We start from the raw sequence: 27,007 nt of genomic DNA, 5'->3' as shown, positions 1-27,007 counted from the left end.
TCACTATCTTGATCGAACATTTGCGAGTTACTGTATGACTATACTCCGTCTCATCGTGCGATGGACCAGTGCTACAAGCCGCTGGGTTCAATAAGGAACCCGATAAAGCCATTTGCTGGCTGCGTACGCTTGCTACTACTGAAGACTACTGAAGGGACTAAATATCATCTGTATGCGATGTGACGAAGAGAACCCGGGATAAGAACCAGTGGCGATTAATAAATGAAGATGAGTCAGATCGTGCGTTCCACGAGGGAGCGTATGTACGGACTACGTGTGGACGGGGGATACAGGTCCAGGTGCGTTCACAAAGATTGGATTGGATTGGCTAAACGACTTGCGCCCTCCAGCTTCTCCAAACAGTTGTCATGTTTACGAAATATGGCATGAATGTTTATGAGACTGAATACCGTGTACCTTTCCTTCACCAATATAAAATAGCGCCCGTTCAAAACAGAGAACCATTTGCGAGAAATTAGTGCTCTTCGTACTCTGCGTATCGAAAGTTCTCTCACGCACTCTTTTGAAATTCGGATGCGCGCTTTCCTGAGCTAGTGCTCGGGCCCTTGGCGTTCGGGCCCTAGTTCATTGCAGGATGAGATGGAGTATAGTACCAAACCTACTCTTTTCGATTTTTGTTTTGTTTGAGTGTATGTCATACAACAGTATTAACCAAAGGCAGTTTTGACAGGAATACCCTGGCCTGACTGAAATGTAGTCATGCTCTCGTATTAGCAGTATGTTAAATAAAAAGTCGTGAAGGTTTTTTGTGCACTTTGTAAATCCTAGGAATGTTCCTCCAGAAATATTTTCGGTGGAATATACGCCAAAAGACTACATTTGTTCACCTAACGCTACAAGTTAAATATTTATAGATTAAGGGAAAAGGAATGGAAAGTGTTATCTCGTAAACTGCACATGGTAGCACGTCGAAACGCCCACCGCCATTTTCCTGTTATTACTCCAGCTGAGAATACGATTATGGTCACGTTGTGTAATGGTGTATTCTGAATAAATGTGAATATTTCGGTAAACCATACAGTCATCAATGTACAACCGGAAGATGGAAAATACGTCATTTGGGAGTTCATTAATAAGGATTAAAAACTAGAGGGGTCCCAGAAAGGAACGTTTTGGTTTTTCAAGAGGAAAACGGCAACGCCAGGAAATACCAGAGGTGGCAACAACTCTTTGTGATTCCTTTCCGCTAACTAAAACTACCGTAAAGTTCCAAGAGAACTCACGCCCCCGAGTGGGCCTCCCGTTTTTCTGGCTAATTATTTGTAACATAAAGGTTCCGAAACATCGCCCACCCCCCGATTCCTGTCGGATGTCACGCGATATCCGAGAGGAATCGCACCAACCGCGGAATTTGCTCTACCGGCAGGTCTGAAAAATGTGACAGGCAAAGTTGTAGAGGGTTACCGCGAGTTTGTTGCGCCATAAGAATTGTACCTGCTGCGTCCGCCATTTGCGGTATCTGTTTCCGTGAGATGCGAGTCCTTCGCACCATGAAACGCGAATTTCCCGTGTCCGCGATCTGCGGTATCAGTTCCCGCGTCACGTGGTTTGTTGCCGGTGCCAGGGTCTTTAACATTAATTATTTATAAAGTTTTGCTGTGGCATCCCCAAAGATAGCCCACCCCATGTTTTTCAGCATTAAATTCTTCATTTTGAGTGGGCGTTCTTTCGGAACGTTACAATGTGGACAGACAGAAACCTCTAAAATAGTCATCTTTTTTATAATATCAGCCTTAGGTGTTTTGAATGACAACTTTATTAGTTGCTCTTACGTTCAGTGTATCCCCATCCAGCAACATACATGGGAACGTCACAATCTGGATTGTCACTGTTGTCGGGCAGACAAACTGCTTTAATGGTTTCTGAGCGATCCACAGGTCTTCTCAGTGTTATGATGGCAATGTCAGTCTAAAAAAAAAGGTACAAGTGGTTTGATATAATTCTAAATATAATGAGAACAATATTTTATACTTTCAGATTAGTATATTGCAAATACATAAAAATTAAATCTTGTTTTCGAGCCCTGTGCATGAACAAATTGGCGACATTCAGAATAATAAAAGTTTTAACTGGGCTATTCTAGAGGCGGATAAAACTTCAATATTTTGAATGTTTTCAAGAATTTATAGCCCTAGGGATGAAAGAACCCTATGCGGTTTACTAAAGAAGCATAATTTTAGTTATTATTTTTTGCTCTATTGATTCAAATTCCACGAGATGATGCACAAGCAGAGGATAAAACAAAAACAAAACACGTACATACTCTTTAGTGGCGTAAATTTGACAGCTACCAAGCACTATTTGAGCAATTGAGTAGTGTAATGTAGGAAACAAAGTTTTACAGAAAATATTAAAACAATCATTGCACATTGTACTAAGTAGATTTTTCCACGTGAAGGCAATGCATTTCTCAACGTACACAAATGATATTACTTTCAGCTGTACTTCAAATTGTCTCTCACTTTGCAAGCTGCGAAAACAAAATAAATTATTTACATTCGGCAACAAGCCGTGGTGCGCTAAACACCATTCGTTCCGGACGACACGGATTCTCGCCAGCAAATAAGTTGTTGATGTTGAGTTTGGCAACCCTAGAGGATTGTTGCCAAACTCTTTTCTAAACCCTTTTTGACAAAATAATTGTTTGATCGTTATTGTTGATTCGTGGAGGAATGGATTAATGGCTGGGTTATTATTCTAACAAGTTCTCAACTCACATAATTAAATAAGTTTCAATTGTTTGTTTTTTGCGAAGCATTTGTCAAAAAAGGTTTTCATAATATTTGCACAACGAATTAGATAGTAATATTAGCTTTTTATTACACCGGAAGGCTCCTGGCTTTCATTGGAAGGGGCGATATTCTCAAAGGGTAACAGACGCAGTAGAACTTTGGTGATAAAGGCGTGGTGGTCTACGCAAGGTCGATCCACACCCTTGCGTTTTTCTGCAGCCATGGGCGTTGTGCAGACTTGCGCTCTCTTGTGACAAGATAACACGCTGCCTGGTACTCAGGCGCCATCTATGAGATAGGACTGAAACTGTATTTAACTAGTGTGAAGGTTTTGCAATATTTGCGATATTAATTGTTTGCTCCATATACAAGAAATTGTCCTTCACAACATTGTTAAACGTATGGTAAGCTCAGGTTGAAAAAAGATTTACAAGTAAAGGGAATGTGCAAACAATTTAGACGATCCAGGGTTCCCCGATTGATGACGTCACTGGTCAGTGAGTTCTTTCGTCATAAGCGAGCACAATTGGGTGCACAATGTTGTTTAACACACTTAGTTGCAGTCAAACGCAAGTTCGGAAACCAGCCTATAGAACCTGTGCATCGTTAGCTGATTTTAGTAACTGCCTCAATAGGGCATACGAATCTCGAAACATAGACCTAAAGCTGCCGTAAAACCAACGGAAATTCCTCTCTATGCTTCCAGAAGATCTTCCAGAAAACCTAGATTTGAGAGAGGGAAGAACTTGAAGCATGCAGAGCGCTTTCAGTTTAGTGGCGGCCAATTCTTGTGCGGGTTGGCTGCACGTCGGCGTTTTCACGTCAAGAGCAAGATCGCGGGCGGAAAGGCGGAATTGCCTGCAGTCGACCAACGATTTCGTTAACTCCTTCCACATTAATTGTACAGTTAAATTTAACCCATAATACAAATCACGTAATACTCATTCACCAGTTTCAAGCGCTCTCAAATCCAGGCACGCGAAAAGCTTCAAGATACCGGTGTCGCCGTGGGGCGGTTAATTCCCTACCACCCGATGGACGTGAACATTTCGGCGGGAGGTGCTACTTCGAATAAAGACTTACAGTGCCACCTGGTTAATGCAGATCGCCCATAAAACTGGCAACGTCGCCCGCTGAAGCAAGGATATGAGAGGTTTTATCATTTGACCCGCCGAACTCGCTTAAGCATTGTTCTCGAAATGAAGCATTCGAATGTCCATACACGTTAAAATTTTTGTGTTCTAGCCTTTTGAACATTTTCTGAGCTGTTAGATAACTGTAATTTTTAGTCTTCCCTTTAGCGGTAACATCGCAAAAGCATATCATCCAAATATGTGCAATCACCGCATTGACGTTCCCGAAAGTACTTAACGCATGTAGCGTTGACGAGAAATAAAGTGAGATTTAGACAAATATATAGTGTGTGCTGCAAGAGCAGGTCATATCGATAGTTATTTTTTAAAATTTGTTTTGTTTTTATAACAATTAGTAATTAAGTAGTTAATTTAAGTAAGTGTGATTACTATTAAATTTTATTCACAACATTTTGGTAAGGTAACAACTTTCATGAGAGCGTTCATGCGGTCACTTGCCTCAAATTTGCCCTTTACAAATTGAGAGTACATGCAGATGGTTTGAATTCCTTCCTTCAGTCCTTCTTTCTCTGCTTGCTGCCTGGAATAGCTCCCGAGCAAAACTCTGAAGAATCTCTTGGGTGTTTGGCTGTAATTTGATTATACATAACATTACTATTTCTGTGCTTACTCTCTACTTTGAAGGAACGTCATATGAACACCACCTGAGACCCAGTGCGTCCTCCTGATTCAATTTATTGACTAAAGAAAGCTGATCAGTACAAAAGTTTGGAAAAGACTACATTGTACTCCGCCGAAGACTTACGCGTTTCATATGACGTCAGCGTCTAGGGCGCACATGTGTTGCTCGTCTCAGCCACTGGGGAGGAGGACCGCAGGTGCAAAGATGCGCTCCGATTACGCGTTCAAACTGAGCGGTTCTTCAGAGCGCCGTAAAATGCTCTCCCTGCAGCTGCTGCATATATTTCTAAAAATAGTTGTTTTAGTGGTTTCGGATGATGCTTGGAAAGTTCCTCAGTTGAACCACGTGTTTGTTTTCACTAAGTAAAACAATAATGAATAAATTTTAGTTCATTATCTTGCCGATTAGTACGTTTTTGCAACTCTTGACGTCCGCTAAGGACGGTAGTTCGTTACTTCAAAGAGTTCTTTGTTTTAAATTTCGGACAGCCTATATTTCGTTTCTATTTTTTTATATATGATGAACAGCGGTCCCCGCTCGAAATGTCGTAATAAACTTCGTATTAGGAACTCCGACAGCACGCATCTTTGACTTATTAATTTTTCCCGGTCCATTGTTTTATTTTTACCTTACTTTATATATATATATATATATATATATTTTATTGTATATTGTATATATATATACAAAGCGAGCGCCTTAAACGCGCGTTTCCATCCGCCCCTGGGGTAGTCCACACATGATCGCGTAACCTCAAAGGCACGCTAGTACAGTGGTTCTCAACTGTCGATGTTTCGCGGACCCCTTGTGGATCGGCGGAGACGATGGAGGACCCCGTTCGTGGTGAGGGGAGGCGAAAGGTATAGGCTAAATATTATAATGATTTAATAGCATTTAACTGGGGGCTTGTGTAAAGTATTCCTTTCTTATTGACATACACACGAGAAAACTCGCCCCAAACTGAAACATTTGTTCTCGACCTGGTAAAAAAACGACTTCTTTTTTGCCGGGCTTGACTGATGAGGCAGGACTTCGCGGATCCCAAAGGGTCCGTGGACCCCCATTTGAGAACCACTGCGCTAGTAAACTCTCGGATTAACTCATCGCCACCACCTAACGAATGTAGGCCTTGCATGCACCCAGGATGTCTGATCTGTAAACAGATGCAGCAAACAAACACGGCCAGCAGCACGCACTAGTAATTCTCGATAAAAATTAAAGGGCACCTAACATGTGCCTCGTCGAATGTCGTGTACTTATTTGAGTGTACAGTATGCAAAATGCAGTACATAGGGCAGACTAGAACGGCATTTAGACTGCGCTTTAATAATCATAAATCTTACGCCATAAATCTTCCGACACTGCCTCGATCCAAACATCTCGCTACCCCAGAACTCTCGTTTGATAAATTGTCAGTGACGCTCCTAAATCTGGATTTAAATCAAATCGCGAACGTGAACAGCGTGAATCCTACCTAATTTACCGATTCAACGCTATTAAACAAAGAATAAGTGAAAGCCCCGGTACTCTGGCATCGATTAAAATGCTAACAGACGAATAGCAACAGCGATCAGGGGACATATTTTCGGGTCCCAGACCTTATTGTTAGCAGTGGTACTGCGTTTGTGGCCGGAACTGGACCATCAACTTTTCTCTTTTATTTCCAGGTTTGATATTCATTCCCTTTCTTTTTATTTCTAGGTTTAACATTGTTCCGGGTAGCGGACATTTCATCGAACGCCGTTTCATCGAACGCCGTTTCATCGAATGAATGGACATTTCATCGAATGCCATTTCATCCAACGCGGTTTCATCGAATCGCTAAGGGCCGTTTCATCGAATTTCTCTGTATCGAGTTTCGGGGCATAACAGTGCTTTATAGATGTTTTACCTTACATTTGTTAAGACTAAGGTAGTCACTTGTGAAACTGTTTTTAGGGTGGAGCCAAATTACTAGAAATAAAAACCATCTGAAACCATACTAGAAATAAAAACCAGAAGTTTTACTCATATACATGATAAAAAACATGACACTGGAGGTAAAGGACCGACACTTAAAACGCTTTTGAATCTGTGTCGTTTTTTTTTACCGGCTATCTGGGGGTTTCAGTAATGTGAAATTCACACCAGCTCGTTTGCACACTTACGCTTAGTTGAAGGCTTATTTACAAAAGGCATTTAACTGCCAATGCAGCACGCTTATAACATAACGATACTCTGCCAGGAGAGCACACAAAATAAAATATAACGATACTCTGATTATCAGCCGTATGCTCAGATTGAACGTTTCTGTTTTTTTTTTTTTTAATTTTCAAACTTCAAAGAGACAAAAGCTGCACAAAGTGTCAGCCAACATGGTTTCGGGCTACACCTGAACTGGAACCACCTCCCTTTCACTGTCAACTTTATCACCGACCCTTTTGCCTATGAATGTTCTTCAGGACGCTTTCTTAGGAAGGCCAACCCGCACCAGATAATAGTAAAGCCCTGGGTGTACTCTGTCACCCAAGAAGACAGAACCCTTTCGGATCCTCACATAACCCAAGGTTACAAGTACACGCTGTCAGACAAGAAAACACTACCCGCTTCCCAGAAAGTACATCGTGCTTTCTGTTTTTTTTTATCTCATTTTTAATAGTTTCATGTGACATAGAGGTGTAATTTTTTCATGGAGGCTTTCTTCTCGAAGCAGGACATGTTCACAATGGAACTTATCTCGTCACTGCATCCTGTGATTTAAAAAAGGGAGAATTAGATGACGTTGTGTATAAAGATTAAAATAAATTACAAGAATATTACAGGCTGTAACGGCGTTCGATGAAAAGGCGTTCGATGAAACGGCTTCGATGAAACGGCGTTCGATGAAAGGGCTTCGATGAAACGGCGTTCGATGAAACGGCGTTCGACGAAATGTCCGGACCCACATTTTTCCCTTTTAAATTGACTCATGCATGCGCCACAAAGCAAAAAAAAAAAAAAAAAATAAACAAAATGACCGTGTCGTTTTTTTTTTTTTTTTTTGAGGCAGCACTTTAGTTTTCTGGTGTGTCTTTCGTCTCCTGTACGCTATCGTCCAGGTCACCCCTGGCCGCCCGGACACAAAGTCACCCTGCGCCCCCTCTCAAGAAGCTACAACCGTCATCCCACCGTCCTTGAAACTTGGCCCCGACCGTCAAGCTTCTTCACCCGGATACGAACTGCCCTCGCTTCCCTCTCACGAAAGCTCCAAACGTCACCCCGCCGAAATTTGGACCCGACCGTAACATTGTATAAACGTTTGCCCATCTGGAACTCCTCCTACGCTTCTTTGGAACCTCCAACCGTCATCCCGCAGTTTTTGGAACTTGGACTCGACCGTAGCATTGTATAAATACCACCCGCGTTCACCTGTAAAAGTTCTTCCTGACGAAGGCCGGACTCCGGCCGAAACGTCGAAGATTAAATCGTCCAGTGTTGCTGTTTTCACTCAGAGTTTTTTCTTCTCAGTTATATATATATATATATATATATATATATAGGTACACCGGGTGTTTTTTTAAATTAACAGATTTGTTTATAAAAAGCCGTGAAAGCTACACCTATGCGGTTTGTGCAGGTGAGTTATACGGCCAGGGGGACATAGTATAGGGGGTTAATTGTAACGATAAGTTGACTAAATAATTAAAATGTGTTAACAACTTTTTAATTTATAAAATTAGAAATATATATAGTTTATATTAGAAACTTGCGGAGCATCATCGAAAACCACTAAATCAACTTTTGTTAGAAGGATACAACGCTGGGGGAGCATCTGACGGCGTTCTGCAAGAACGCTCCATTTGGGCGCGTTTCTAGGTTTGGCTTTCTTATCGGAGCGCATCTTTGCCCCCGCGGTCCTGACCCCCGGAGGTCGTGGCGCGAAGCCACCCCCTCGCCTCCCTCGTAGCATGGAGGGAAGTTGAGCGCACGTGTGTTGCGCGTCTCAGCCACTGGGCAGCAGGACCGCGGGCGCAGAGATGCTCTCCGATAAGAAATCGAAACCTAGAAACGCGTCCCAACTCAGCGTTTTTACGGAATGCCGTAATATATTGCCCCTTCGTTATATCCTTCTAAAAGGTGTTGATTTAGTAATTTTCGATGTCGCTGAACAAGTTTCTAATTAGAAGAATATGTCCTATTTTTATATTATTAAAAATAATTAGCGATATTTAATTAATTAGCCGGCTGATTATTATGATTAGGCCCTAAGACTATGTCAGCCTGGCCGTATAACTCACCTGCACAAACCGCATTAGTGTAACTTTAGCGGCATTTTTTAAACAAATCTGTTAATTTAAAAGAAAAACAAAAAAACAATATATATATATATATCTGCTGGCGCGCGCCCGAGTAACCTCAGGCAACAGCCGTCCATACGGCGCGACTAAGGAAGAAAGAAAGGGAGACATTTTGTCTCGTTTTTATGGCACCTGGGGGCGTGCTCTTCCCGCTCAGACATTGCCTCCTCTATACACCTTTCAGAAAAACGCTCCTAGGCCGTCGCCATGTTGCTTATGCTGATGCCGCTGGTGCGACTCTCGCGCCCTCTATCAGCTAGACATTTTCTGCCGCTTCTTGGACTGTGAAAACACGCTCAGCGAGATTCTCTACCTTAGTTTTACGGTTTTGCATTCGACGTTTCCTCGCCCCTCTTGAAAGTTTCCACTTATTTTTTTTTATGCGTGCTGCGTACCCTTTCTGTGCTATCCCCCACTGTGACAAATAGGGCAAAAAACAATTTGCTTGCTTTGTATGTTCATACAACCTTGATGATACACGCCTCAACGGGTGATCTGCCTCTTAGCTGTCGATGAGAAATTTAGCCAGTGCAGTGCGACCGCTAGCCTGGGGGTTCTAACGTGCATCACGCAGTAGTGATTCCACGAGCGCGTTCCGGTACGAAACTCATCCAGATCGAAACGGGAGGGGGCGGCGGGGATCGAACCCAGGAGGTTTCCAGCGCAGGCTTTCGCTCCACGCTCCGAGCTGAGACGGGTTAGTCCACACCACGCACACGCGACCACTAATTGAAGCTTCCATTAGCTTTAAATAGCCGCATATCGAACAGCCATATGGTGGTGCCGCATGCAACCAAGACGAGGAGAGGGTTTTATCTTGCAGCTGCGGCGCGTGCGGTGTTCATACCTTATTGATGTTACACGCGGACCACGCATACCCGTGACAAAAAATATCAGAAAAACCGGTTTGGTTACTATGACTGCCGAAGCAAAAGGATGTACAGAAACTGAAAGAATGAATCAAATACATACCCATCGCTACCAGAAATCGCACCTACACATCTTCGGCCACCTCCCTATGCTCTACCGCCGGGTCAATGAATCGACTTCCGTCGTGTGTCGACTGAGTAGCGTGCCCCACGTCTCCTACCCCAATAACCTCTTTTCAAAAGTTCTGCCAAAAAACTTTGGCGGCAGCCATTGCTGGGACCAAAGCGCGTGATTGGATCCCAGTGCTCGCCGAACGATCACTCTCAAGAAAAAAGGGTGTCAAAAGGTGTATTCTTACACCCTTTGTCCCATATAATGCACCCCAAAACTTCAATTCGACATACAGCGCCCTACAGACAAACAGACGGCCCAAAATTTTACAATGGGCTTGATAGCCGTGTGGTACAACTTATTCAAATAGCTAATCTACGTTTTACTGACAACAAGAAAAATAATCGGGGTTTTCTTGGCCCTACTGTAAAAACTCGGTGTTTTATTTATGTTGTCTTTGATACGTACTTTAGCTATTTAAAATGTTGTACCACACGGTTGTGGTACAACCGTGTGGTACAACATTGTAAAATTTCGGGCAGCCTGTAGGGTGCTGTATGTCGAATTGAAAATTTGGGGTGTATTATATGGGACAAAGGGTGTAACGATACACCTTTTGACACCCTTTTTTCTTGAGAGTGATGACGCAGTCTTCGTGTCCAATACACGCTCAGAATATGTGAGCGAGCAATGGCGGACAGGCGATGACGCGGACTTGGTCTAATACAATATGCATACGTTCTCCGTAGTGTGTGGTGGTGTTGTAGGGGAGCATGGGGAAATGAATAAACACTGTTTTTCTTCACCCCGAAAGCGACTTGTTAATGTCTTTTGAAACCAATTTAAACGATCGCGTTTTAAACAACGCGATCCATGTCCGATACCCTACTCTCCGGACTAGTCCGCGGAATATATACTTTCAAAAAGTTAAAGTTTATGGGAGTCGGACTATCTCCAGGTGCGTACAGTACAAGGACGGATTTTTATTTTTTTATAGATCGTTCACTATGACTAGACATGACGGATTTTGTGAATGACGGAGCCGGTTAGTGATGATTTATGTATGATACAAGCTTCTTTTTGAACTAATCAAGCCGGCATTTTTTAAGGCGTGCGGTTAGGAAAGCTGTTTTTTTACGTGTACTCGGCAATATACACTAGAGCGCCAAGGACAAGGACAAGCAAAAGACGTAGAGACAAGCGCTGTACTCATAATTGAAGCTTAACTCACAACCGACCTTCAACTCACAACTGCCGTTTAACTCACAAGTGATGTTTAACTAACAACTTACCTTTAACTCACTACTGACTTCAACTCACAACCGACGTTTAGGGCTGAATCGCATGTAAGAGATTTATCGATCGACGAGACTAGCGACGGCGATAGCGACGAGAGTCAGCGACGAGCGACGAAGATCTCTAACTGTCTTTCGTCGCGTCGCTCGGTTGCTGGGTTGCTAGAAAAAGTCGCTCATATCCTTGTTCACTTTCTCCCGTTGCTTCCTTGCGGTTTCCCTCGTCGCTCGACTGACCGAGCGGCAGCGAAGCGGGTGGCCGTCGCTTGCCTCGTCACTCAACAAATCGCTTACTTGCTGTTTATACTTTATACTCGCAACTGACGTCGTCTTCTGGGCACGAGGTGAGAACTATGAGCCGTGTGCACACCACGGTTCGGAAAATACAGCAGTACTTTCAAGGGCCAGTGATGCCGGTGACACTTTCAAGTGTCACTGGCATTTTGTTCTTCTTGAGTTTCGTAAAACTGTTGATTATTGTTAATATAAAGAAACGGTTTTAGACTGCTTCGGGATTTATTCAATGAGAACCTTACAGAACAATATATCTAAAATTGCTTACGTCAGACAGTGAGCACTTGTCAACACATGTCGAGAGCTTATCAGGGCTCCACCGCAACGGTGTCTGTCATCTTCTAAAATTTCAACCATCCATGGCCAAGCTCCAAGACTTGCGTTTGTGCCGTTCAAAATGCGCTCGCTTATCACAGAGTCTGGCTTTGCTGAAACAAGTCCACAGTTCTCTGAACGAAACGGATTAGAAACATCTTATTGGTAATGGTTACGTGGAATTAGTAGGAGGTAATGCGTTATAGAAAGAAAATAGCCGAGCGATACATTTAATTGAGATCCGGTATATAAAACTGAGAGCTAGCAGGGTGTTTTATTAGATGAAAGTGTTTGACTCTTCATGGTTAACTATAATTAGTAGCACGAACTACTTGGAATTGTAGCGTCAGAACATAGACGAGATGCTGTCAGTACGCTGTGACTACAATGATTAGCCAAAACCTTAGAACATAAACAGAATAGAAATCAAGTGAAGTATTCACATTTTTAACCAGAGCAGGAAAACAGGACGGGACAACACTCTTCCCACTCCCCTGTATTAAGATGTCAGTTTTTAAACAGCTCACCTGCACTCTTGCTTTAACTTTATTAGGTGAAGAATAGAACCATAATGTCTTTGTAAACTAATTTGAATGACGAGACAAACGTTTGATCGCAATGTTTCACCCCAAGTTCACCCCATTAAGCTTTTATTAATTCCCGTTTATTTATTGTTATTTTGGTCACCACCCCTGTTATTCTGTTGGAGGTGCGGGGTGCCGGATGTACCTGCAGCGTACCCCTCCGAGGGCCCGCAAAGCAAGTCCGACGGCAAGCCCATGACGACCCGACGAAGACACTACCAAGACCCGATTAAGTCGCCGCACCCAAGGCAAACACCAGGAATTGAGACGTTTGGTACCAGAATGTCACGGGTGGTGACAAAAACCAATAAATGAAGAGAAATAAATAAACATTTAATGGGGCGAACTTGTGCCCAAAACGAAAAGGGACTAGAAGATAACAACAGAGCGTCGCGGGCGTCGAAGTCGGCGTAACAGCAGGATCGAACGCTGGGCGAGACTGACCCCGGCTCGCCGCGCGGAGCACCTCTTGTATCGGCGTGGGTTTCTAGAACATTCGGCCTAGAACATTCGGCGAGTAGAACATTCGTAACACGATGAGACGAAAAAGTTCTCGATCATACGAGAACGACAAGTAGAGAGAATAAATAAAAGAACATTCCGCTACCTGGAATGAAACCCAGATCTTACACGCGACAGTTAAGCGGGGTAATCATTCGGCCACGCACGTTGTCGCTCAACTACGCGCGTGGCAATGTATAATGTCTTTCCTGTGTAAATGGGAAAATTTGTAGACACGCACCGATTGCAACGGCCGCTTTGACGGAATTTAGTGAACCAAAAGCAATGTGAGCATATGCAGCAAGCCGCAGGAGGAGATGATTCCGCTAAAATGTGGGAATCACTAAATTTTGTTGCAGCGGCTAGTTACCTCAGACTATGCGTTTCAAAGCCAGTCTATGAGTGACTGAATGGAAAGCGCAGAATAAAAAAGGATAAAGAAGGGGACAGAGACGAAGCTCACTCTTAACTGAAGGTTTATTGAAACATACATTGACTATTAATACCGTCTATCTGGGTGTTGGCTCAAAAAGAAAAACTTTCTATCTGTTAAGTGCAGTGAGGACGCACTAATACACAGACTCTCCCCTTGCTCTCTTATACAGAAAGCCTCCTGTATTTCTCGCGCTGTTTTGTTAGCGTATCTGCCAAGAACTGTTTTTGTTTTCCAATTCCGGGCCATATGGGCGCCTATTAGAGCGCACCGGAAGATTGCCCGACGGCGACTGTTTCACTGACCAGGCATGTTCCCTGGCCCTGCATTAATGCAACGCCCCGTTTGGCCCACATATGATTTCCCGGAACTCATTGGTATATTATATACCACTGACGTTGCGCACTCCACGCATTCCTTAGCGTGTTTCTTTTGACACACTTTACCCTCTCCCTTTTCGTTGTTTATTTTGAAACATAGATGAGACAGCTTGTGTTGCGCTGAAAGCACCAATGGTACTTCAAAATGAGCCGCCACTTTTTTTAGATTGTGAGATAGATTGTGAATGCAAGGAATCACCGCCGGTCTTGGTATTTATTTGGATGGAATATTATCGCCATCTTTATTCTTCATATTGGAAACAAGGTTATCCGCTACTCCCCCAAGAAGCCATCGGGGTACCTTTCGCGTTTTCGTCGATTCACTTGCGTGAGGGAGCTTTCATTCGCGACATGGTGGCATGATTTTGCAAGCGAGGCTCTCATTAGGCGCGATGCTGGTCCCTTTTTAACGAGTTTGGATTGCGCAGAATTGAAGAGCAGAACTCCTTTCGTTAGTTCGAGGCTCATATCTCCAACAAACATGGTCACCGTCGAAGTTGAGGCTAAAATCCAAAAAAATGCAGCCTTCCCTTGGTCATTGTTTCGTGGGTGAACGGCAGTCCACGTGAATTCAAGTTAAAGCAATCCATCACATTGTTTATTAAGTCTAGGCTAACAATAACGGACTTCGGGGCAAGCACCAAAAAATCATCCACATACCGACAGATTGTGAATTACCCCAATCTTTCGATATCCTTACGTATTCCCTTGTCACATTCAAGATTCAGCCAAACACATATCGCGGAGCACTGGCGCAACACGAGAGCCGATACATATGCCTCGCTTTTGAACGTAAACACCACCCCAAAAGGACACAAAGGTTGGGTTAAGGTAGCATTCCAGTAACTCTAAAAAAGACACCACACTTACTCCATTCGAATTTCTAAAGCTTATTTCAAAGTTGTGTTTAATGCATTTTTTACCGCTGGGAAAAGCGTGTCATGCGGGACGGAATACAAAAGGTCCTCCACGTCAATAGAAAAGCCTCCGCCGTAGGACTGCTCGCCCTTCGGCAAAAATTCTATGACAGCCTCCGAGTTACGCACCAGGAATGGGTCACTCAATTCAATGCCGGCCATATGCCTACTAAGGATGCCCCCCCCCCCCCTCACACACACACACACACACACACACTTCTTTTTGCCACGTATCCCTTTCCGTTACGATCGCTCTAAACGGACAGTTTACTTTGTGGCTCTTGACACTAAAGATCCACTGGGGTTCTGCCCTTCAATTCTTTGCAATCCATACTCGTTAAAAGGGGAACAGCATCGTGCCTAATGAGAGCCCCGCTGTCAAAATCATGCCACCATGTCGCGGATGAAAGCTTTCTCACGCAGGTGAATCGTCTAAAATGCGAAGGGTACCCCGATCGCTTCTTGGGGGAAGTAGCGGATAACCTTTTTCCAAGATGACGAAAAAAGATGACGATCATATTCCTTCGAGACAACTAACAGGACCGGCGGTGATTCCTTACATTCACAATCTCTCTCACAATCTAAAAAAGTGGCGGCTCATTTTGAAGTACCGGTGGTCTTTTCAGCGCCATACAAGCTGTCTCATCTATGTTCAAAAATAAGCAACGAAAAGGGAGAGGGTAAAGTGTGTCAAAAGAAACACTCTAAGCAATACGTGGAGTGCGTAACGTCAGTGGTGTATAACATACCAGTGAGTTCCGGGAAATCGTATGTGGGCCAAACGGGGGTTGCAGAAATGAGAGGGCCAGGGAACATGCCTGGTAAGTGAAACAGTCCCCGTCGGGCAATCTTGCGGTGCATTGTGATAGTTGCCCATGTGGCCCGGAATTGATAAAAAAACAACAGTTCTGGGCAGATACGCTAACAAAACAGTTCGAGAAATACATGAGGCATTCCATATAAGAAAGCAAGGGGAGATTTTGTGTATTGGTGTGCAGTCACTGCACTTAACAGATCAAGAGTTTTTGTTTTTGAGCCAACACCTAGATAGACTGTATTAATATTCAATATTTGTTTAATAAACCTACAGTTGAGAGTGCGCTTGGTCTCTGTCCCCTTCTTCGCCCTTTTTTATTCGGCGCTTTCCATTCAGTAATGTACCAACTAGCCCATTTATCTATTCAACTACAGTTTACGAGCTATTTCTAAAGTAGAACGCTGTTTTCCTGCTTTCAGAAACCTATCTTCGGAAACTCTTTGGGATCTGTAGCGAGTACTATTCTTAGTCATTGATATTCTGCATTGATCACTAAAAAACTGCAGCTGATGATAAACTTGTTTTGTGAAAAAAAAAACGCGAGGAACATAATTCAATATTAATCCTTCACATTACCTCGTGACATTTCTGGTGGAGGTGCAGGGTACCGAAACTCATGAAGGACGCCTCTCCGAGGTCTCGCTGCGGAAGCCGAGTCCCGGGCTCAAGAACACCGTCCGTGCAGACTACCGAGTTCTAAACAAGCTGCCACACCAAAGGTCAACTCGCCCAGAATCGGGACTTCTAACGGATTCGTGAGCTTATTACAGAAGAATAAGTCGACGAAACCATCAATGAGCCCACTGGGTCTGCAAACAAAGACTCCAGCTGTTGCCTACCGCGTCGTTTACCTGCCCGTCCCCCCCCTCGTACGCCGACGCCTCTCGTACGCCGACGCCCCTTGTACGCCGACGCCCCTCGTACGCCAGCGCCCCTTGTACTCCGACGCCCTTCCACTTCAACCTCTACGAAGACATCAAGGATTAGATCAACCAGTGCGAGCGAGTGGCCCGGCATAATGGGTGGACGCCTGAGCAATGCCTGCAGAACGTCTAGTTTACCATAGAGGGCTCCGCGCAACACTGGTTTGAGAATCATGGAACCTCGATTACGTCATAGGACCAGGTGAGTGGAGAGCTCTGACGGACGTTCGTCAGTCAGCAGCGATGGGAAAGCACCAAGGAACTCCTTCGAATGAGGACACAAGGCCCCAACGAAAGCGTCACCAGCTTCGTTCGAGATGGCCTGCGACTGAGCGCGCTTGCCGACCGAAAAGCCACAGACAACACGAATCTGCGCGTCCTTATGTGCGGGGTGAGGGACGACATCTTTGGAGGCCTCGTCCGCGAACCCGACGGCAACAGTCGTAGCTTTTGTCACGGAGGCAATGAACACAGAGCGCGCCCTCTAAGCACGCGCCTCCTACTACTCAACGACATTCAGACGTCATTGCCTCCACGCTGCTTAGCGACGATATCGGTCCGTGAAATTACCCGCGACGTCGTCCGGAAGCAGTTTAGAAAGTTGCTGCCTGCGGCCAGTCCTCCGGCTTCCCTCTCCATTGCTGAGGCTTTTCGCGAAGAAATTGACCGGTCGCTCCGACCAGAGGCTCCCGTCACCATGGTGGCGCAAGGGGAGTCGACGCTGACCTACGCCGCCGTGACCCGACGACCGCCGCCTTCTCTCCGCTAAAACCAGGCGCCCTCTCGACGGGACAGTCCAACGCCGCAGTAACCTCGACGCCAAAAACAAGTCCAGCACGTCCGCCCAGAGCAACCCTCGCCGAGAAAAGCCGACGTGTGGCGAACGGCCGACCGACGCCCGTTTTGTTGCCATTGCGTGGAAGCTGACGACGTTACGGAAGATGCCCCTACCGCCAGCTGGGTCTGTGACGGTTTGCGCACAGTGACGTACGACCACGCTATGGGTAGAGACCTCGGGACATCGACAATTACTTACGCCGCTTGACATCTCTTGACATGTCTCCTCGCCGAATATATCGCTCGCCTTCACCGCGAAGCCCTGCATCAACTTTTCTTAGGTCCCGCCGAGAAAGCCTGCCAACTATGCCTTGCCATGGAAGCTAATGGCGGCAACCCCGTGAGATGGAGTTGCCAAAGACGTCCGGGGGTAAGATCATCAATGAACGTCGGAGGGTCCTTACTCTAGGGACGACAAGCATCGAAACGACGATTCTGCAACGGTTCTTAACAACCTCCCTGTTGCTATCGACGGCGACGAAGCGTCAGCACTAGAGGACACCGGAGCAGGTTACACTGTTTTCAGTGGTAGGCTTTCTCGTCGCCTTCGGAAAGTCACGATACCGTGGGTCGGCAGGCAAATACGCACCGCCGGAGGACACCCCATCACTGCCGTTGGGAGTTGCATTGCTGGCGTCGAAATTTATAAAAACCTGTCCAGTCAAGTTCGTCGACCTTCAGGACGGTGCGAGAGACGTATTTCTTGTCGTGGATTTCTTGTGTGAGTACGGTGCCGTGATTGACCTTGCAGCAAACAAGTTGAAGCTGCGAAAACCCGTCCTACGTTCGGGGGGATCCAAAACGACGCCAGCTGCCGTCTGAGTCACTGCGGACCACGTGAAGCGGGTGCCGCGGTCGAGTGTTCTTGTACCCGTCGTGACCGATGCTGTCGACTGCGGAAAACTTCTGCTGGAAGACATCCAACTGCTTCTCGGCAGAGGAATAGGCGTTGCAAGAAGCCTAACAGAGCTGCAGGATGAACGTACTGTAGTCCTCGTGACGTACCTCCGACAGGAGGCACAGCACCTCACGAAATGTGTTCCGTGGCAATGTTCCGCGGCAATGTCCGGAACGTCGCCGAAATCGCCGTCATCTCCAATGAGCCCTCGCCATCTCACCGGTGCGGTACACCGCCACCGCAGTTCGACGGTAATCTCTAGCTCATTGCCACGGAACGTCGATACCTTAGAACCTCCTTGCCGAATTCAGCGATTGCACTGCGATTCAGTCGAAAGTGCACCAAACAGTTGCGAAACATAGCATCGTTACAAACGACAATGCGCTCCATGTGCATCGGCCACTGTACCGGGTCTCCCCAGAGGAAGGAGAGGTCATTCATGAACAAGTGCAAAAGATGCTCAACGAGGACATCATGCAGCCTTTAAACAGCCCGTGCGCCTCACCAGTCGTACCTGCGAAAAAGAAGGACGGAACACTTAGATTCTGCGTAGAATAAAGGCGGCTCAAGGCGGTGACAAAGAAGGACGTGTATCTGCTCCGCCACATCGACGACACACTTGACCGGCTGAGCAACTCCTGATACTTCTCGTGGATGGACCTGAAGAGTGGCGACTGGCAGATCGAAGTCGACGAACGGGACGGAGAGAAGACTGCCTTCATCACGCCCGATAGATTATGCGAGTTCAAGGCCATGCCCTTCGGACTGTGCACGGCGCCAGCAACCTTTCCACGGGTCATGCACACCCTACTGGCAGACCTAAAAGGCGAGAGTTTTCTCTTTTACCTCGTCGACGTCGTGGTATTCTCGGTCAACTTCCACGTGCACTTCCGGCACCTGCGAGCCGTTTTTCAAGAAGTCTTGACCGCCGGACTCACCCTCAACCCGACGAAGTGCCGGCTTTAGTCAGGTTATGAGCAACGAAGATGTTTTTCCTTACCCTGAGAAGACTCGCACCGTAGTGGCATCTCCACTTTCCACCAACGAAAAGGCCGTCCAAAGGTTCCTGGGACGTTGCGCGTTCTACCGGCGGTTCGTTCGGTATTTCGCCAAACTTGCTGCACCACTCACGCACTTCAGAAAAGACGGCGTGAACTTCGAATGGGGAGAATAGCAACACCGGGCATTTGACGAGCTAAAGAAATGACTGCAGTCGCTACCGATTCTTGGCCACTTCGTCCAATCGGTCAAAACAAAAGTCCACACGGACGCCAGCAATGCAGGACCCGGCGCAGTACTGGTACAACGACAAGAAGGTACCGAGAGTGTGATCGTCATCACTGGACGGAACGAAATTACTCGACGACCGAGAAGGAATGCCTGGCCGGCGTCAGGGCCATCATAAAATTCCGCCCCTACTTATACGGGAGCCCTTTTGGAGTGGTTACCGTCCACCACTCGCTACGCTGGTTAGTGAGCCTGAAGGACATATCGGGAAACCTCGCTCGATGGAGGCTACGACTGAAGAGTACGACTTGACCGTAGTCTACAAGTAAGGGCGAAAACACAGCGACGCCGACTGCCTTCCACAGCCCCCGTCGAGTCAGCCACAGTCTGCGCCAAAGACGACGATGACGAGTATCGCTTTCTTGACGTAGTGAGCGTTAACGGCATGGCAGCACTCCTACGGGACAATCCTGTACCTCGCGCACTTATCGATCGCTTGAAGAAACGAGGCGAACGATTGTCCGAGTCTTTTCACGTGCACTACCAACATTTGTCGACTGGAAAGGTATTTTACACAAAGAGAACTTCGAATGGAGTAACTCGACGTGACCCCCACAAGTCTACGAAAAGAAATCTTCCAAGTCTGCCACAATGACCCGACATCTGGTCAGCTTGGCTACAGCAGGACTCTTGCAATTATCCGAGAGAAGTACTTTTGGCCAAAGCTCTCAATGACTGCCTTCCTCTACACACGATCGTGCCACAAGTACCAGCGACGGAAGAAACCGCCGTCGAAGCCGGCAAGCCTCCTGCAGCCGATCGCGCCCCCGACTACACCGTTCTAGCCGATTTGAAGGGAAATACTTGGACCTTTTCCACCGTCGCGGCAGCGAAACTGTTAAATTATCGTGGCAACTGATTATCTTAGCAGGCACGACGAGGCGAATGCACTCCTGTGGGGAACCGCTTTGAAAGAAGCCAAGTTCTTTGTTGAGTCTATCGTCCTCCGACACGGCGCTCCCCTATTCATGATTACGGACAGAGACTCGTCGTTCATGGCGCAACTGACACAAGAGATACGCCGCCTGAGCCACATAGACCACCACCTAATCACGGCATACCAACCGCAGACCAACGGGCTGACGGAGCGACTAATCAATACAATCGCCGACATGATCTTGGTATATGTGTACGTGGAACACAAGACATGGGATAAGATGTTGCCATCTTTTGAGCTCGTGCACTGCAAAAAGTTAACGACAATGCTCGGCGCCACGCTGCCCTACGACCCGACGGACAACGGTACCGCGACGACGCCCAGCTGGTCACCCAACTGGCACAAGTGGTACGCCAGCTAGCCTGCTATCGGATAAAGGACCAACAACGTGTTGACGCTGGCAGGTAAAACCTTCGTCGCCGCGACGTGGAGTTCCAGCCCGGAGACAGGGTGTGAGTGTAGATTCCCATTCGCCACCGCGGCCTCTGCGAGAAAACTAAAACGTTACTTCGGTCTCTAAAAAATCATTTGCCGCATTGGGGACTTGAACTACGAGGTGCTTTCCGACAGAACCCGACCTTCAGGACGCCAACAGCCACGACCCAGAGTGGTCCACGTTGTCCAACTGAAGCCGTTCTATGCGCGTTAGGCCTGTGACGCTGCATGTTTATTTCATCTCGCCGGAGATGAAAGCCGCGAGGGGTCCAGGGAGTGTGATCGTGGCTCACGTCGGATCCGTGGAAAGTTGCTTCGTCTGGTGGAATTGTGCCGATTTGGGGAAATAATGTTTACGACCACCTGTCGGAAGTCTCAAGGATCATCTGGAGAACTATTTTACTACTGTAAGTGGACATTTGAACATTTTACAGTCAAGTTTGTGTCGACGAGGTGTCCCGCCTAGGTAAGCCTAACGCTAGCGGTAAACGAACGCGGCGGCTCTTCGACGGCCGAAGCCCTCGGTGCTCGCTTCGGAACCCCGGAGTGGAGGCACGATGACCATAGAGGTGACTGTAGGGGGTACCGAAATTACCCCCGAAGAATTGAAAACCGCGGATCGGTCACGAAAGTGGGAAAAAAAGTCAAAGAGCTGCAGGAACTCACGGGAGGCGAACGGCGAGGAAGCCAAGATGGCGACGCGAGGGCAGGTCGCGGAGCCGATTTCGGGGAGGGCAAGAAGATGGCGGGGGAAGGGAACCCCGCGTATAAGAAGGTGGGCAGAAAATCGCGGAGCCTTCAATTGCGTCGCATCTCCCGCGATTACCGGCGAACGACTACAAGATAATTATTCGGCCGAAGAACGGGCTGGCGCTCGCAAAAGTTCCGATTGCCAGGCTGAGTGCGGCGGTGCGCATGGCAGCGCAAATTCCGTTGCTTAAGGGGCGAAGAGGGGACGCGCTCATTGTTAGCGATAAGAAAGGTACCCTGAGTTCCAGCACCCCGGACATGGGGTCTGGAAGATTAAGTCTGCCAATATCGACGTCGACGACTACGAAATCACGGCGTACCTCGAGCCGCACAAGGACAACGGGCGGGGTGAGTTACCCGGCATCGACCCGAGATTGACAACAGAGGAACTGACGGAAGCCTTTGGACACCGGAAGAACACACCGATACTTGGCGTTCGGAAGCTGGGCAACTCCAGTTCTGCAATCGTAACCTTCAAACCCGAGACAGTGTGGATGTGGATGTACTGCTACGGTGTACCTCTGGAGCGCGTGGTCTGCAGTAAACGCTACGAGATGTGCTACCGATGTGGCGAGTTAGGACACAGATCAGGCGTATGTGTCAGCGCCAAAGTTAATTGTGGGGGATGGGAAATGGCAGCCCGACCGTGGATCACGTATGCGAGCCCAAGTTTAAGTTGTGCGGTAAACGTAATTTGGCAGCACTCCGCAAATGCGAAGAAGCTTTCAGTGCCTGTTATGCGATAGAGAAGAGGCAATGGGAAGCCAAGCTGTGCATGAAAGAGGAAGAGTGGAAGACAAAGGAGGCCGAAGTGGGGACGAGCCGATGAAAAGCATCAAGGGAGATCCAGGAGTGAGTCAAGAAGCCGGAGTGTGCCGAGAGGGAGATCGGATTCTTTCCCGCGGTTCCCGCAACGGCAAGAAGAGAAGCAACAGAAGGCCGGACCCGGGTCTGCGGAGACCTCCGGAGGCGCTGTCCTCAGCAACCCAGCGAGACCCAAGCCGTCGAGCCGAAAAGTGGTTTGGGTGGACGTGGCCTTATAGGATAAACGCGACGAAGGAATATTTAAGATTAAGGCAGAAAATCGCATGCTGAAAGAACAGCTAGCGGGCGATTTGTAGGCAGATTGCAGAGCTTCAAATAGCTCTTAAGCCTCATACAGCACCTGCGAAACAATCGCGAGTGCCGGAAAAGCCAAATGTAGGAGCGAAGGACATGAACAAACCCCAAATAAATAAGGACACAGAGAGAGTGATAGACCTAAAAATAGTGAATTTGGAGGCGAACTATGAGGCCAAATCTAGCCAGGACGATGTATGGCGCAAGGCCTTTGAGGAACGCATCTTGGGAATGTCTGGGAGAGTCGCTGATGCAACTCTCCCAGACCAGTTGCATCAGCGAGATAAGAATCTTGCAGAGCGACTGCATAGAGGGGATAAAAAACTCACTGAAGAACTTTAAGAGGACTTTGGCGAAAAGCGACCGGGCAGCTGAGCAGAAGGATCGGTATATGGACTGCTCACCCAACAAGTATTAGTAAGACGGCTGGATCTGCTAATTGGCAATCATGTCTTACAGATCCAGTAAGAACACCGCATGGCCCTGGAACTTTAGATACTTCACGCGCAAGCGTGCTGTGGAATCCGAAAGGGGCAGCGATGCGGTAGACAAGAGATTAATACATTTCTGGATCACAAATAAATGGTTGGAGGACCGGCTTCGGCAGAGGAAATGGAACCGGAATATCAGAAAACAAATAGCGACTTTAAACAGGAAATTGAAGAGCGCGCAATCGCGCTCACGAAGCCAAATTAAGGTAACCTCTGCGATCAGACGGAGATGATTTTGAGTACCGCGGGGACCTGGCAAATTGTTCGCCACTTCTTAGATCCAGATAGCACAAAGTCAGCGTCCAAACAACAGGTGGAAAGACTGGCGTATTAATCTGACGGAACTAAGAATGAACACGTGAAAGTTCAGAACAGGTACATCAACGTCGCCGGACCTGAACCCCTCCCGGACTACGGAGGGGGAGAGAATTTGGAAATTGACGTTCCGATCTCCCTGGCTGAGGGCAGAGCGGAGATTAATCGGCTGAAGTCTAAGTCAGAGGGTGGGCCGGACAAAGTGAGCAACAGAATGCTCTTTAATTTAGACGACAGGTCCATCGTTAACCTCGCAGCGTACATGCAGGAGTCCTGTTAGAAGGGGACGATACCATAGGAGTGGAAACTTGCAAACCTTATTTTCATTCCCAAACCGGAAAAGAAACTGGACTTCAACATCCTCAGGACGATATCACTCACCTCCTGCGTGGGTGAGCTTATGGAGCACGTCGTTCAGACGTTGCTGAGTAGGTACATAGAGGAAAATGGGCTTTATCCGGACACCATGATCAGTTTTCGAGCAAAGCTGTCGGCAACGACGTGATGCTGCAGCTGCAATACCAAATTATAGAGGAGCAAACGCGAGACACAGAAGCGATCGTGGGCTTAGATGTGGCAAAGGCATTTGACAAAGTGAGACACCTGTTGATGTTGGAGATTCTGAACTCACTCAATGACGGGAAAATAGTAAAATTACACCAGGGACTTTCTTACGAACGGGAAAGTCATTTTCAAGATAGGGGAAGAGTCCATTCAGGACAGTAAACTGAATAAGAGGGTGACGCCGCGGGGCTCGGTGTTCTCACCGACCCTCTTCAATATTGCGATGTTGAGATTCCCCGAACAGTTCGGGGAAATTGAGAATCTAAACCCTACCTTATACGCGGATGACTTAACATTATGGACAAACGAGGGCCGTAAGGGCAAACAAGGGCCCTGCAAAGTGCCATTGATATCATCGAGAAGTACCTGAAACCTAAAGGACTCAAATGTTCGGCAAAAAAGTCGGAAGCACTGTTCCTCATGAACACGGTAAACGGCGGCTTCACCAAAATCATGAGGCGGACATCCACCAGTACGTCAGATGCGGAGAGATCTTCGCGGTCGTTTAAATCCGCGTCCTAGGGCGAAGGATTCAGGTGAACCGGAAGAATCATACAACGCCTGCTAGATTAGAAGCCAGTGCAAATTAGACGGGTCGTCTCATCAGACGAATAGCGAACAGGTACGCTGGGATGAAGGAGGCGAGTCTCTTGAGACTCGCGCAACCTTTCGTAATCAGTGGGATAGTGTAGGTGGCACCCTGCCTCCAACTGAACGGAGTGGAACGGAACAAGTTTGAAATCAATATAACGAAAAGTGTGAGGCTAGGGGCATCGAACACACTCGAAGAGCTGATTGAGGCTGCCGTTATCACGCACCGTTAAAGGATACTAGGATCTAAAACGGGGAGGAAACTTTTAGAGATATACGTCTACGAGCCCAAGCATGAGCAAGTGCGCTGAAGAGACATACCGAGACAGATCAGGGACAAGATAAATATCCCTCCGCCACCCAGAAACCCTTCCTTTCACGAAGGCAGACGTAACGACAGGGCAGAGGGATTACAAGCTAGGTATACAGGTCGACAGGACGTCCTATATGCGGACGCCGCAGATTATGAGAGCAAAGTGGCACACGGCGGCCGTGGCAGTTATGGAATACGGCACCCCGGTGACGTGCTGCACAGTCAGTAGCGTCGAGACGGTAGAAGCGCAAGAAGTGGCCATAGCCTGGCTATCAGCCAAAGGGGAGTTAAGCTGGTCATCAGCGACTCCAAAACGCTGTTAGAAATTAAGAATCGGGGAGGGTGACGGAGACTGGCATGCGTATATTAAACAAGGAAGGAGGACCCAGAGAGCTGGTTCTGCTTGTTTGGGCACCAGCTCACCAGAGACTTGGACAGAACAAGGAGGCTCATTTGGTCGGCCAAAATTTCACTTACCGGTCGACCTCCGGAACCACCCGATTCCCCGAAATTATTTTCCGATTCCCCGAAGCAGAGACGATAAACGCGGATATCAGGAAATCACTACACTGCAGACTAAATCGAAACATTTATCTGGGAGTGGACGGAAGGCTCATTGAGAAAGAGGAGGTTGTGTGGAGGAAATTACACACGGCGTTGTTTACCAACCCCGTACTCTACAGCAAGTGGCATCCAGAAGCATTCACGTCAAAGTGCTAATTTTTTGATAAGGCAGCAAATTTGGTCCACATGGTATGGAGATGTCCGACTAAGTACGACAGCTCTTGCACTCTAGAATCCTGGGAGACTTTGCTCCGCAGCCGAGACCCCAAATTCCAGCAGGGGATCATCGGTCAAGCCCTTGCTGTTGCTGTGTCCTAAGGCATTCCGGCCGACTGCTAGGGGCGACGGGGGAGATGGACTTCTCTCCTGACGTTCATTGACTGGTGTTTCAGTAAAGTGGTTTCTCTCTCTCTCTCTCTCTCTCTGTCTTACCGTATTTTTTTATTGGTCATTTTTGTTTTCCTTTCGCGTTGAATTGGGACGATGCGCTTTTCAAAGGAAAGATAATGAAACCCGCAGGACCGAAAAGCAACGCGTGGTCACGGACTTCTAGAAGATTCGCTTTCTCTCCCTCATAGTAACGCGGACAAATCACCGCCCGGTTTTCTTCGGTCTCGGTGCTGGCTTTTTATTTTTTTTAACGAGAGTTTGCCGATAAAACGTTTCGTTTCAGATAATTATTTATCATTTCTTCGCCTTATTCCGCCGACAATATGTTACGATAGTACTTATATGTGAAACTAGAAACTGTACAAAATTCCAGTGTTGATGTTTGATGGTGCCGCCTGCTTACCCCGTGTGTCAAGAACATTTTCCTAATTAGGGAAAATAAATTTAAGTTGAACTTGCTTGCAAGATACTTATAGGGAATTACCACATCGACTTGGCCTATTGGGGCTCTTCATTCTAGATCACATAAAATCCAGCTCAAATACGTTGAGTATAGCATATTAAGCACAAGGTAGCTGTATCATCCTGAACTTTACAATGGGTTGCATAACTCTAGCGGTGAAAATGCGCTGCATCTCAATTACATTTCATTAACGCATGCTAGATACGTACTGGTTAAACGAGGCGAAGATGCGGAGTTGTGTTTTAAGTAGAAAATAATCAGGATCAATACGGCGGCTTTCATTTTACGGCTTGTCTCCAAAAGCGCAGGGCTTCAAGCACGCTTTGCCCTTTTATTTAAGCAAACAGCTCTAAATGAAACTGCGTGTCAGTTTTTTCATTCTTAAATTTCCTGACGCCAGGCACTTGCCTTTCAAATAACGTTTGTTTACTCAAGGCGAGTGCGAAGAAATAAAAATAAAAGGCTGAGGTGAACAACTGACATTTAGGAAAGAGCACGCTGAATATTAGAAGAAATAAACAAGGACTTGCAGCTGACAGACTACGCAACCTATCACGTGAAGAAGCTTCCAGCGTAAGCCCATCTACAGGTTGCGAAATTTTAACAACGCAAGACACCAACTGAACTGACTCTTTCTAATTAACCATGGAATTGGCATGTCTCAGTAACGAAATAAAAAACAAAAATGCAATGCCTCTTTGACGTGTTTTCTGAATGGAAAAATGTATTATTTTGACTGTTTGTCAATTTATATATGTAATGTTTATA

General features: G+C 46.8%; 1 protein-coding gene across 1 annotated transcript in view; it reads right to left on the bottom strand.

Moving 5' to 3' along the window:
• LOC120836228 (plasma kallikrein-like) overlaps window positions 1-26,521 on the bottom strand; it is a 32,061-nt gene extending 5,540 nt beyond the window's left edge. Inside the window, exons 1-4 of the mRNA XM_042290624.1 lie at window positions 26,449-26,521; window positions 11,684-11,864; window positions 4,346-4,475; window positions 1,794-1,929 (exon numbers count right to left, since the gene is read on the bottom strand). Coding sequence (XP_042146558.1) covers window positions 1,794-1,929; window positions 4,346-4,475; window positions 11,684-11,864; window positions 26,449-26,521 — 520 coding nt within the window. The remainder of the gene's footprint in view (window positions 1-1,793; window positions 1,930-4,345; window positions 4,476-11,683; window positions 11,865-26,448) is intronic.
• Between the last annotated feature and the right edge of the window lie 486 nt (window positions 26,522-27,007).

Source organism: Ixodes scapularis, unplaced genomic scaffold (genome assembly GCF_016920785.2).
Source record: "Ixodes scapularis isolate PalLabHiFi unplaced genomic scaffold, ASM1692078v2 PGA_scaffold1__304_contigs__length_218370807, whole genome shotgun sequence".
NCBI classification, from domain to species: domain Eukaryota; kingdom Metazoa; phylum Arthropoda; class Arachnida; order Ixodida; family Ixodidae; genus Ixodes; species Ixodes scapularis.
The sequence above is the reverse complement of the archived record's forward strand: the minus strand, read 5'-3'. Positions and strand labels throughout refer to the sequence as shown.